This window comes from Polyergus mexicanus, unplaced genomic scaffold (genome assembly GCF_030449975.1).
Source record: "Polyergus mexicanus isolate NDT 795.1 unplaced genomic scaffold, iyPolMexi1.0 SCAF_4, whole genome shotgun sequence".
Classification (NCBI taxonomy): domain Eukaryota; kingdom Metazoa; phylum Arthropoda; class Insecta; order Hymenoptera; family Formicidae; genus Polyergus; species Polyergus mexicanus.
In genome coordinates, this window is record NW_027223324.1 from 11,683,269 (window position 1) to 11,696,765 (window position 13,497).

General features: G+C 34.2%; 1 protein-coding gene across 4 annotated transcripts in view; it reads right to left on the reverse strand.

Annotated features, from left to right (window-relative positions):
• The window catches only part of Gaba-b-r3 (gamma-aminobutyric acid type B receptor subunit 3), a 60,064-nt gene that overhangs the window by 32,888 nt on the left and 13,679 nt on the right, over positions 1 to 13,497 (reverse strand). For all 4 annotated transcript variants that reach the window (XM_070294082.1, XM_070294083.1, XM_070294085.1 and 1 more), the window contains exon 3: positions 873 to 1,190. In XM_070294082.1, coding sequence (XP_070150183.1) covers positions 873 to 1,190 — 318 coding nt within the window. The remainder of the gene's footprint in view (positions 1 to 872; positions 1,191 to 13,497) is intronic.

Genomic DNA, 13,497 nt, shown 5'->3' on the forward strand with positions numbered 1-13,497 from the left:
TCCCGTTATAACGTAACGACGGAAATTGACCGAGAATTAACCGAAACGCGATAGCAAACGCTCTGGTTAACTACGCGTGGGTACAAATCGAAAGTTAATTAAAGCCGACATAACGGAAACTTCATTACATAGACCGCACGTCACATCGGACACAAACGAACTTCCGTGGTGTAGTTTGCAATTAAATACGCGGTTATGTAAAGCGAGATAGAGATATAAATACAATATATATATCACGCGGAAAATGTCCCCGCGCGCAACCACATTATCGCCTACTCGCGTGCGTTTCCTCCGTATTTCAGCCCCATCGGATTCCACTTCATCTGATCTCGACATTTATATGGTAAAAGCTGCGATAGAGTAGACACTGGATTTATAAGTGGATATTTTTGGCATGAATTTAAATCGTGATTAACGTCATCCGAATAGCCGTTCTTTACGAAGGCATCGATTTTCAACATTTATCATCCAGCGAACGAAATTTCTCAATTAGTTTGCAGATTGTAAACATTTTTTATTCGCTCTCCCATTTATTCTAAAAATTAACGAATTGGGTCAATCGCGTGTATAAATTCCATTTACGATTTTGCAGGACATTAGTATATGCGTTTTTAAAGATTTTAGGATGATATAAGATGATGTATATATTAAAAACTTTTTTGAGTACGATATCGAGAAAAAAAATAATATAACATCCGTCGATATTACACGATACAAGTTATTTTCGGTATGTACTATTAAAGTGACAGAAAACCGCTGAACTCGAAACTGCTCAGATAAATTAAGGAGAGTTGCGGGGCGGGGGGAGGGGGGGGGAGGGTTTGCTTCGCTTTGTCACTGCGCAACATTCGTGTTTCTTACGACCTACTTACCAAGGAATACATGTCGCCTGTTTGCGAGAGAGCTGTGACGGTGTCCCATCCAAAGTGTTTGATCAATGCTATCCTGGCCGGATTATGACTCGAGTCAGGCGCAACGGTTCGCAGGAACAGGGGAAACTCGTTGGAATCCGAGAGGGCTGGTGCCGTCGAGCCAAACGATACTTGAATCACGTTCCAATAGGGTACGATCTTGGCTAATGTTTCGGTGACCTCGGAACAAGCGGTACCGAGCAAGAATGGCATGAGATTTTTCTTTCTCGTCGAGTACAAGGCATGAAAGAATCTGTCCACGGCCACTCCAGAGTCGCACTAAAAGCAGAAAAGTGGAAAATTTCGGTAGAGATCGCGTGAGATCCCAGCTACTCTAATAATCTTCGATAACTTATTACAGAAATATTTTCCGAAGAATCATTCAATTTTTTTTATCATTGGGAAACATGGTGAATTATTTTAGCGCAAATATATCATTAATATTGTAAATTTTTTTAGTGTCTTAATTGAACATCAACATGCAATCGACAAAGATTGCGCATCTTCCGAATGAAGTGAATGGTTACAAATGGCATTATTACCACAGCGAGAAAAAACATTGAGTGTAGCACGTTCTTCGCGCGATGTTTGACCGCCAAGATGAGCGAGAAGGAAAACCTAGGACGCCTTAACGAGCAATTATTCAACGCGAATGGAGACCGAGGCAAACTTGAAAGTGCGAGAAGAAACTCGAGGGTTTTCTCATAGAGATGTGGAACGACGAATTACGAGGAAACGGGAACTCTTCTCGATCCAATTTTTACATAAGTACTACCTACTTCACATCTTGTTACGATTTCATTGGATCTCGATGAGAAAATCGAAAGTCGAAACCAATCCTCGAAGAGAAAATTGGGATCTTCAGTGTATCCTTCTCCGGAGAGAATTCGAGGAATTTTTCCAAAAAATTATATTAGAATCTCACGATATTTTTTATATACATAAATACACAATTTATATAATTTATATAATAATAATTTATATAAATACATAATTTTATATATATAATTTTTTATTTAATACTATCAATGTTTAGGAACATTGTAAATATTTCGTTAAAATTTTGATATTGAATGACAAAGTTGGTAGAAATACAGAGTACCCCCAAGTTTTTCAAATCGAGTTAGAAACTTATTTTCATGAACTACATACTGAACAAGTGTTCGTCGCATCTTTGCAGTACGTTTCTAGTGCGCCATGTCTGACAACATTCTGGACGTAACTACTTGGCTTAACGAACGTCGTGTGTCATGCATATCCATGTCTTTCGCAACATCTCTGTTTACGGAGACAATCAGCTTGCTAGATTCTAGTTTGATACCCCATCCCATGATGTTAACCAAGCTTTCAATCCGCTTGTTTGTGTACGTCAAAAAAGTAAATTAAACAATAAAAAATTAGCAATTATAATATGATTATAGAGCTCGAAACCTGTTGCGTAATAATAAAATAAGATCAGTATTACTCGATATTTGAGAGAGAAAGAATAAATAAATATAAATGTAATATTTTCCGCGATGGCACAGAAACGCATTTTCGTGTTTTGAAATTTTTTATTTTCTGAAATATAATATTACAAATCTAATATAATTTATATCTGTAAAGCAATTGTACAACATTATATGAAATGATAAATATGTAGATTTTCTTTTATTTTAGCGCGTTTATCTGCGTTATATTTAAAGATTTTCGTAATATGAAAAATTTTATATTTTAATATATTATGAGCAAATAATATATAAAATTATTCTCCCTAATATCGAGCTTTGATTGTGAAATGTTGCTATTCATTTTCTATCTATTGGCACGAATATTGCCCTTACATCGATCATAATTCATCTTTGATAATTAAGATGTCAGCAGTGTTTCACGCTGCAGTTGACACATTGTATTCTGGTTTTCGCATCAATTGTCAAATTAGTAGCGTAGTTACTGTCAGCTCGTAATGAATATCGTTAATTGTGCCTTTATAATGGACAACTCATAATGTCGCTTCATTCACAAGTAATTTACATAACGATGTAATTTTATTCTCTTCACCTTATTAATGAATGAAGATGACATCTGCAACAACTTGACATTAATAAATCAACATCAATGATGCAAGTTGATGCATTTTCATCGAATAAAGACAAGATATAATTATTAATAGCTGTAAATATTTAATGCAATATACATAAATTGTCACTCCAATTTAAATCTTGATGTAACAATATTCTTACAAATATTATTTTTTCTTTATTTTGACATACTAGCATGATACGTTCTTTTCTGTATTGTAATACGTGAAATTAAGATTTCTAAAGTTATATTGCAACTAGAAAGTGTCTTTATTCACTACCACAAATATCATACGCTGCAATAGTGAAACAAGTTGTGAACTAAATCCCATATATTACATTTTTCATAGACATCATGACAGCTTTGCGGTTTAACATCGCGAAACGTGTAATATCGCTGTGAGAGAAAGAAACATAGTCGACGCGCGAATCTGACAGCCAGGATGGCACAGAATCTTCGTGATAAATTACTATTATCTTGAGAGATAGAGAGGATCAATGGCGAGAAAAGAGAAAAAGTGATATCGACACGATGATGAATGGAAATGGATTCTTGAAGTGTTCGTGCGAATACTAGCATAAAATACGCGTCGCGCGACTCACGTACGTTGATGCGACTAAGTTAAAAAGATCTGCTGGCTTGTACGAGACCTGGTTAGACAATTTTCAACTTACCTTTTCGCGGATATTACCGGATATTACCGGTGGTTCGTAAATATTTTCCTCATTTTAAGAATGCACATTCGTCGAATATACTATCTCCATTTTTTTACGACGCGCGCGTTCGTCATTTATTACAAAAATCTATCTTAAATAGTATACGTTTTTTTATGTAAAGATTTAATTTGAAGATAATATCTTCTTATGATTCGAAGTTTTGTAAACATTCAATAAGTGTTTCCGAAATATGTATAAAATTTATATTTCGTTATCATCGCCAGGAAAGTTATACAATATTTGTTGAAAAAATAATAAGAAGAGTTTCTTACGAGAAAAGAAAAAGATTTATATTCGTTGTAATTATCAGCGGTAATCTTCCTAAACTTTCTCCGAGTTTAATCCGTATCCCTATATTTCGAAATAGTAAATGTCACTTTTCGTTCTTTAATAGCTTTTTTTTTATTCCAAGACAGTGAGAGATCTGTGAGAGATCGTATTTTTGTACTGTTTTATTTTCCACGTATGTTTTTAAAATAAACCATGAATGACCATTACCAGTTTTATTATCACTGAAATGACACGTCGATTGAACACATTTATAAACTCGTAATTTGATTAGTTCAGTTTTTGATTATTCATTAATTTTAAAATTTTTGTGAACTATTATTTTGATAAATATACTGAAAATATTTACTTCCTTTTGTACAAAGACAGAAAGTAAAGTCTTACTTTTTGTGTTTATTTACGAGAATTATCTGCGCTAAGAAAAAACTGTTTATATAAAATTTTATATTTATTAACTAATTCAAATTTTCATTAACTAAAACAATTCTTATTATGGGTATCTTTATTTTAATAAAATGGGTTAACCCGCGCAATAATGCAACAAAGATAAAAAAAAAAAACATTAATTACTCGCAGTAAAAGACTACAGGCCATCCTTACATACTGCTTCACTTTGTGTGTCGGCCTTTGTAGGAATAATGCTTGGGAAAAAAACTCGTAGCCTCAAGTCTTCATAAAATTTTATGTTTTTTACAACACGCGTCTTCGGCATGTACATTTCCCGATCCGGATATTGGTATAATATATGTATCGTAGATTCATCGTTAAACGCAGGAGATTTCATGAAAAGATACTGGCGGCAACATTTCGTGCAAATTTTTAAATAGCATCTGATAGCTTTTTGCGCAAAGTAACTGTGATCTCCATAAAGTATCACGTTTCTTAAAAAAAAAGAAATATCCATCCGTGTGCACTTTTCGACACCTTTCCCTCTTATTTCACACAGACAAAAGAATACCTCTCAAGAGAATACCTTTATCCTTCTGCATTCGCATCGCATAAGCTCTTTAGAAATGTCAGACAATAAACGTCGGCATTGCCTGATTCTTCAAGATCGTCGATGTATCGACATTCTGAAAATACAATCCACTCTATCCACCGATAGTTCAGTACTAGATATCAATGTGCGTGCACATATACGTGCGAATGGCCACGATAGTGTAGCATACGTCTAAGTTCGCTATCGACCAGAGGCTTCGAACTGCTTCATGAATGGGGTGTAACGGAGACAATAGTGGAACAGGGCGTTTTGTGTCGCGTATTCTTGTCGAGGGGCCGGACGTGCAAGACAATGATACATGGAAGTAACGGGGGGAGACGCGACGAAGAATAAGGTCTCGGAACGGAAGTGAGAATGGGCTGTGAATTTCCGGAGATCGATGCGCTGACTTAGCAGGTGCGCCAGACGTTGATGTTGATATCTCTTTCTACGGATGTTCTTCATTTGCGATGTTCATCTCATTTCGCTTTTATATGCGGCATAAAAATTGCTGATATCGCAATATATGGATGGTATTCATACGTCATAAGCCAAGGCCGACCGATAAACCGTCGTTGGTCAGGCGGAATCTGTTCCGCGGTTAAACATTGTGGAAGAAACAATTGGAATAATGCAATCATCCACTGGATGACCGTCAAATCGATCGAAACACGTCGTATGTATTCTCTTCCTTCTCTCTCCATCGTTTGCTACGAAATCACATAGGGGATCGCGATAATAATTTAATTATAAATCATACGATGCAGCTTTGATTTTTTCAAGCAGTTCTTTTAAGGCAAGCATTACGATAAAAAAAAAATAAAGTTATCCAATTATTTAAATAAAAGCAAAAAATATAGACAACAAATTACACCCATTATTGCAATTAATTTGAATTTGCTGGAATCTCAAAGCGAGAGTATTTCAATATTTATAATTATTCTGATATATAAAACTAACGATAAGAAAAAAAAAAAAAATCTAGAATTCAACGCAGATCAATTGCAAAAGGTTAATTCATTAGCTTTCTACGTTCTGATTAGTGTCATCAATGATGGACATTGAGATGAAGCTAAGCAGAAGATTTCAAATGGTTCGATTGTTTCAATCAGAGACTTTTTCACCTTGTTTCTCTATCTCTTTAATTTTCTCTAAATAAGATTTTTATGAGACAATTACTCTTGGAACAAAATTGTTTTATGATCAATAAGACAGGAAAATCGAATGGAAAGAACAATAACAATGTGATGTTAAATCCATCAATTAGTGTGTGCCATCATTCGTGATAGATGCTATGGGAAATGCCTGTGAGAGATTGGTATAAAGGGTAAATGTAGAATCTTTCCTCACTATCATAGTACAGTTTTCGCTCTCTATTTCCATGTCTTTATGCATTCTATATCGAAACTCATGACATGTGTTCGGTATCTAAAGATCAATAGATATAAAATAATTCTGGAGAAGAAGACCGATGGAGGCCTGAAACATCAATGTGGACGACACAAATAACTATTGTTGCACCATCGAATCCGTGAATTCGCCGATGTACAAAAGAACACCGGTTCTATTTTTGTCCGGCGATTTTCATCGCTCTCATCGCTTGGCTGCATTTCGTGCCATTGTCTCATTCCTTGTTGTATTTCAATATGCATCTTTCTCCGTCCATTATCGCGTGCAGATAGTATACCGTCTGCTTGAAGAAACCGGGAGACCTTGTCGATGTCGATGCATCTGCAATTGCCGCATCTGATGCTTTTCCATCCGGACTCTTACTGCGAACTATGTATCGGGACTGTTATATGTATTGGTGTATACATGTATATTCCGAGTACCTTGAAATATGGAGGCAATCTTCGTTCATTGAGAGTATCGCACTGCGTGGGCGAATATCCACGCAATCTTCGTTATTCATTTCGATCTTTTTCATAAACTACGCGGAAAAAGGCCTCCAGTTCTTTGTCAGAATCTCGTTTTGTTTGTCGCGCGCTTTCTTATTCAGTGTTTCTAGTTCATTCGCGAGAGACAGACGAGACATAGGCAACAACTCGTACAAATCTCTCGTCTCGTGGTAATGTCCTATACGAAAAAAAAAAAAATATCGAAGAAGATTCTACGTTAAACTGGCATTCGTATGCTCTTGTTATTCTCTTTTGTTTGACTCCGTCGTGATTTCATAAATCATAGAAACAGTTTATTAACATAAAGAATCGTATCAAAACACGTAATAACAAATATTTTTTAATTTTGTAATAAACAAGATTTTTTAAATTCATTATAAAAACTATGCATATTTATATGCGTATTAACATATGTATATAGAATCGTATCAATATGCGATAATGAATATTTATTAGTCCATTAAGATAAAAACTTTTTTAGCATGTTGAACTCAACGTGTTTGAGAAGATATTTATGCAAATATCTTGATACAAAACTGAAATTTATAACGAAAAACATTTTATAACGGCTCTACTTGAATTCGATATAAAATTTCCCGATACAATCGCTCGTAAAACGATATGATCAAAGGAATGGATATTCTATCGTACGATAAGATTGAAATCGTGGATATTGCGTCAATCGTTTATCGGCGATTTATGGAATTAAAGTAGAATTTACATGAATATTTTCGAGATGATACGCAGTCCTTTTTGTGCGACAAAAATGTCGGCACGATCGTACGATTTCGGCGAATGAAATATTGTATCTTCTCTTTTTCAATAAAATTATATTTTTATCGGGAAAAGCTCCGTATGATGCAAAAAACTCACGAAAACACAGAATATCTTTGCGTAGAAGCGGTGATTTTAATATTACACGACCAATATAAAAATTCTTAGAATAAAGTATAGAAAAACTCCGATAAGATATTTCATATCTGCGAAATTATGTCAGTCATAGTCGAATTACAATTTAACGAGAATTTAACGCGAAAGAAATTCTTGTATGATAAACGCATACAGGCGCACATATTTTCTGGTGAAGTCCTTGAAGAAACCTAAAACATTTTTCATAGGTGACAGCCGTTACCACGCCGGATTATAGACTTTTCGATTCAGTTCGTATATGCGTGAGAAAACGCGTGCTTTTAAATCTAGAGCTAGAGTGAAAATTTGCCTTCGTTTCTCTTTCTCCTATTCTCGCTCTCTATTTTCCTCTCTTCCCTGCGACAAAGAAAATAATCAGTACTTTAGAAAAATCGCTGGTTTAAGACATCTCGTCGAGATACTGACTTGAAGAAATAACATATAATATCAGGATTAAAATAATATCAATGGAAAAAATTGCGTTTCTTATGAAATTGCCAAAGAATGCAATTCTTTCTTATTATATGCAAAATATCATTTCTGTCAACTCATTTTTCCTGATGTATACTATTTATATTATTGAGATATAAATAAGATACAGCAAGTCGTTGTAAAGTACTCTTTATATTTCTGTATATCTCATTTTAAATCATATAATGTATATAATTATAACAAGTCTTTTTATCTTTTAGATTATATGGATTTAGTACAATATATTCTCGCGAATAAAATATATTTCAAATTATATTACATACTATATTCTAGATTATTGTATTTTAAATATGATAAAAATTGCTCTTTTGCATTTCTACCCTAAACAAAAATGAAAAAAATTTTCTCACAATTGAATATCGGATACATCTTTACGTTGCATTCTTCCGCCAATTCGCTTTCTTTCGCAGATCCAGCAATTGAATTGCGTGCGCTACATTTTCAAGATTTAAAATATTATAATTAAATATTATTTTATATGTTTATGTTTATCGTATACATGATATTAACTAAATGCGAACGTATCTCTTTGATATTTAATATAAGATATATATGCTACGAACGCATATACATGATATAACATTTTTACGCGAAGATTTTAAAATTACAAATAAATTAATTATTGTCTGATTGCATAATAAGAATTCAGTATTACAATATTAACAGAGATATCCCATAGTTAGATGATACAATATTTACGTAGTGAACAATTGAATAATTTAGCAGAATGCAATGTGCAATATAATTAAATATGCATACTGTTGAGAGAGAAAATGTTAAGAATATTTGAAACAGTAAATAAAAATTAATAATAACAATAATGATAATAGCAATAAAATCTCTTTGTCTGTAAAAACGATTTCAGGATGATTGAAATTATATATTGATGGAATTGATATCCGTCAGAGCATATCTGTCTTTGATGTTAAAACGGATTCTTTTTATACCCGTTGGCTGCCTACAAGGCGAAATATAAGAGAGGATCCACAAGGATTTCGCAGAAAGGGGATTTTCCACTGGCAGATAATAGGGGTAGGCGAAACGAGATGGACCGTGGTAGGTGAACGAAACACAGGACGTACGAAAAAGCCGAAACGCAACGACCACCCGCGTAATTGTCCTCGATTCTTTAAATTGGAGAGAAATCTCGCTACGCTCAAAACGAGTTTTCGTGCCCGAGCTTCTTTTGATTGAATTCCACGCCACTGACTTTTTTCGATTTCACTAGAAGTTCGTTTCTCTAGAATGTCAGCGATGTGCACTTTGAATTTCTTCCTGCGTGATTGAAAAAAGTTTCTTACATATATCTTGGCGACATTAAAAGCTCCTTCTCTCTCTCTCTCCTCTCTCTCTCTTACTCGAACATTTTTAATGTCATATCTCCCATAATAAATTATTTCTTAATGCAATTATTAAAAAGTTTTGTACATTACGCTGCGAAAAAAATCGTCGTTGATCAGACGCTGCTACATACTTACTGTTGCTTATAAAAATTGTAGATTAAATAAAATATTTGATCAATCGCAGTTTAGGATAATTCCGAAAAATTTTTTGTACATATAATTTTATGTACGTATAATAAAAATCTTAAAGACATGTAAAATTTCATAAAACCTGCTTTGCTTTTATTGCTTTTATCAATATAATTATTATATATTAATCGCTTAAAATATCGCTTTTAAATATGTTCGAGGTATTATACAATGACGAAAAGGGTAAGCTCCGAAAAAATAGTGTAAGAACATAGATTGCGTATCATTACTTACAAATTCTACCCCTTCCAGAAGGAAGCTTTGGAGCTTCCTTCTAATACTTGGAGTTCTACACCATACTCTTAAAGTATATTGTTGCTATCCGGTGGCTATATATAAAGAGTATTTACAATTCAGTTTATTTTCGCGTTCGCGGAACTCTAGCCGCCTGTAATTATTGTTCTCCCAAACGTCGATGTTTTGTTAATTAAATCATTCGTGATGAAATTTAAAAAAAAGATCGATCACTCAAGTTGGTATCTCTCAGCCGTGGATGTATTGCACTCTCTAATTCCATCTCTTGATATTAATACAAATTGAGGCTGCATTTGACGACTTCTTTTCGTCTTTCTAAATAACGTTGTCAGATATAATAAACGCTCAACTCCGTTAGTCGCTCTCGAACTCTATATCCGCTTCCATCGCAAGCACAAGTAGCTCTAGTAGAATCGATTCTTGTAATTCTCTTCTCGCGGATTATAAAATTATTCTTTTAAATTTCAATCAATTAATTTTGTTTCGAACTATTGGTTTCTCTGACCGCGGATAATTGATGCGAGTACGCGCGAGTTCACTAGAAAATTGCGATCTGAATGCGAAAATATCATTAAATATGATGTAACTCTGCTCGCTGGACAGACAGTTTCGATTAATTTTCAGTCTGCAATTTACGAATGGCAGAAAGTTCCAATTACTTCGCGAATGAATCACTTTGTATATTGCGTATCTTGCTAGACGGCCGAAAAGATCTTCTATTCGTCGATGTGTTGGGGAATTTTAAGGTTGTGCGTTAGGTATAATGAACATTCCTCAGATGAATCTCGTCGCTGCGGGGAGGTCACACAACAACCTCCGGCAATTAATCAAAGTTCCTCTACGCTTCTCCGCGGAAATGGTACATATAAGGAAAGTTGCTCCCGCGGCTCGAAATCCCGACTAAAGCGCGCGAGATAACGATTTTCTCTGTGCGCGTGATCTTTCACTGTTAAATCGAGCCAGAAAACATGATTCAGTATATCAATAATTCAGTTTCGAATTAATTCGATTCGTATGACTTGGATCAATATCAATAATCAGAGCGAGATAAAATATTTCTCTTAATTTTTTGTTTGTTTTTATTTTCTAAATACATTTGCAAATTAAAATGCAAATAATTCAATTTATTTTAAGAGAATACAAGAGTCAAGAAATTGGTGAAAACAATCAAACGAGAAATTTTCGATTTTCTAAAACCGTATTATAAATATACCCTAATGCAGGGACGACATCATGCGTTATATCAGCGTAAACGGTAATTTCGGCGTCAAGATACGCGTCCATTGTGCTTTATATCCTAACCCGAATGAATCTCAGCGGGATCTGTTCCCAGATATTATTAATGTGTACGCTGATGATCAAGTGATGGCGTGAAAAAGCGTCGCAGATATTTCCTCAAAGCGAAACATGTGCAGAGATAAATAAATTTTGATGGTTCTTTATTATATAACTCGCGCGATGGATGATGGTGAGACAGAAAGTAACGTGGCATACATTTAAATAATGGCAATACAATGATTGTAGGTATTCCTTTGACGTTGCAAAAAAGCGAGGAAGATTTATTGAAATATGCATTAATCTTCAGAAAGATTCAGCAGCGATATAAATTTGCGAATATATTTTTCTGTTCAACGACCGAAGTCAGTGTTGGAGTTGGTATGTATATGTTGACTTTGGAATAAATTTATCTCCGATATGAGAGATTGCGCGATGCGTTGTATCGCTCAGCGTGGTTTATGCGAGAATTCCAAAATACGGGATAAACTTGATGTCGTGCCTAGACTTGATCGTGCATAATCTATACGTTGGAGGGCAGAATCAAACAGGTATTTTGATATATGTATGCGTGCGCACTCATGCGCCTCTATCGAAGTCGCGAATCGATTGTAATGGAATTTCAACGAAAATTCGCTTAGCGAGGAGGCGTGGAAATTCCGCTAACATTCATTATTACAACGTCAATGAGATTTAAATTTTTCGAAAAATATTTTCTCGACACGAATAAAATATCTCGACATTTAAATATTTTTCTATTATTGATATTATAACGAATATGTGTGTATAAAGTTTCCATTATTTTATTTTTAAAATAGCATATTTTGCACTAAAATTTTCCCTCCCCAAACAGGATGCTATTATACATACTTGAAGATATCGACGTCTTTGAGATTAATGGTTGACGATTTTATATTCTAGCGAGAAATTTTTACCGCCACTTTCTCAACGAACGACAATATGATTCAGCAATATGCTGATTTTTTCGCGTTACATAAGCGATTTTCTAACATATAAACGGACTTGTATATAATTATTCATGCTAATGGTTTTCAAGGATCGTCAAAATTCTAGAAAGAAATGATAACAAAAAAAGAGTATCTTTGAAGGATTAAATTCATGATGGCATTTATACGTTTCTTTCACGCTTCTCTTTTGCACAGATTAATCCGAGAACATTGTACTTTTTATGATTACTCATATTTCGAAACAGAAACTTATTGCGACCTCTGGCCTCACGTACATATTGTACATTTTTTGTCTACCTTTTTGGCGGCAGCAATCTACAGAGATAAAGATGAGGAAATTTTGTAGATCTCTATAAAATTTTTTCTTTTAATAAATGAAAACATTTAAAAAAGAGTTAATTTTGCTTATATTTCCGCTGAAATAAGTTGCTCCGAAGTTTCCAAGCTGAACTTTTCAAGTTTCCTTTAACTGTAGAGAGAACCGCTGCAATTACCGCAATATTACTCATTAATTTTGTCGTAGGAACAATATAGCGGCAGTGCAACGCTTTGATAATGTTACATAATCAATAATTTATTAACAGTGCGGTTGCGTGCATTAATAGACAAACTATTCTCTCGTAATTTTCCCAGTGGTAAATTCACGTTCCGGTGACCTCGTTAAAAATATTTTTTAAAACACCAAAAATTAAATTTTCAAGGTAACTGTGTATTACAATTAAATCTTTCATAGAAAAATTTATAATTAACTTCTAGGCAGTGGCATACCGTTCCGAGATGAGAAAATTGCCAAGCCTTTATTGTATTACTTCAATATTATCGACGTCTTTTGTACGACTTAAAAATCATAAATGCATATATTATGCTAATTTATAAATATATGTACGAGATGAGATTATAAGAGGTGGTCTTGAAAATCGAAATACTGTAAGGCTATATTTCTATAATTAAGCAACGGATAAAATACTAAGCTCTTTAACCGAATGAGCGTAGCAAAATATGATTTGCAGCATTCCATTGTTAGGATGATATCAGGAAATCTGTTTAATTTACCTGTTTTAATTGCATCTGCGCTATGTTTTGTAAACTCAGCGCACAGCAGGAATTATTATAAGTTCGCAGAAATCTCATTCGACCCCTAGATCTCTCCTTTCGTATTCTCTCTCTCTCTCTCTCTCTCTCTCTCTCTCTCTCTCTCTCTCTCCTATTAAGG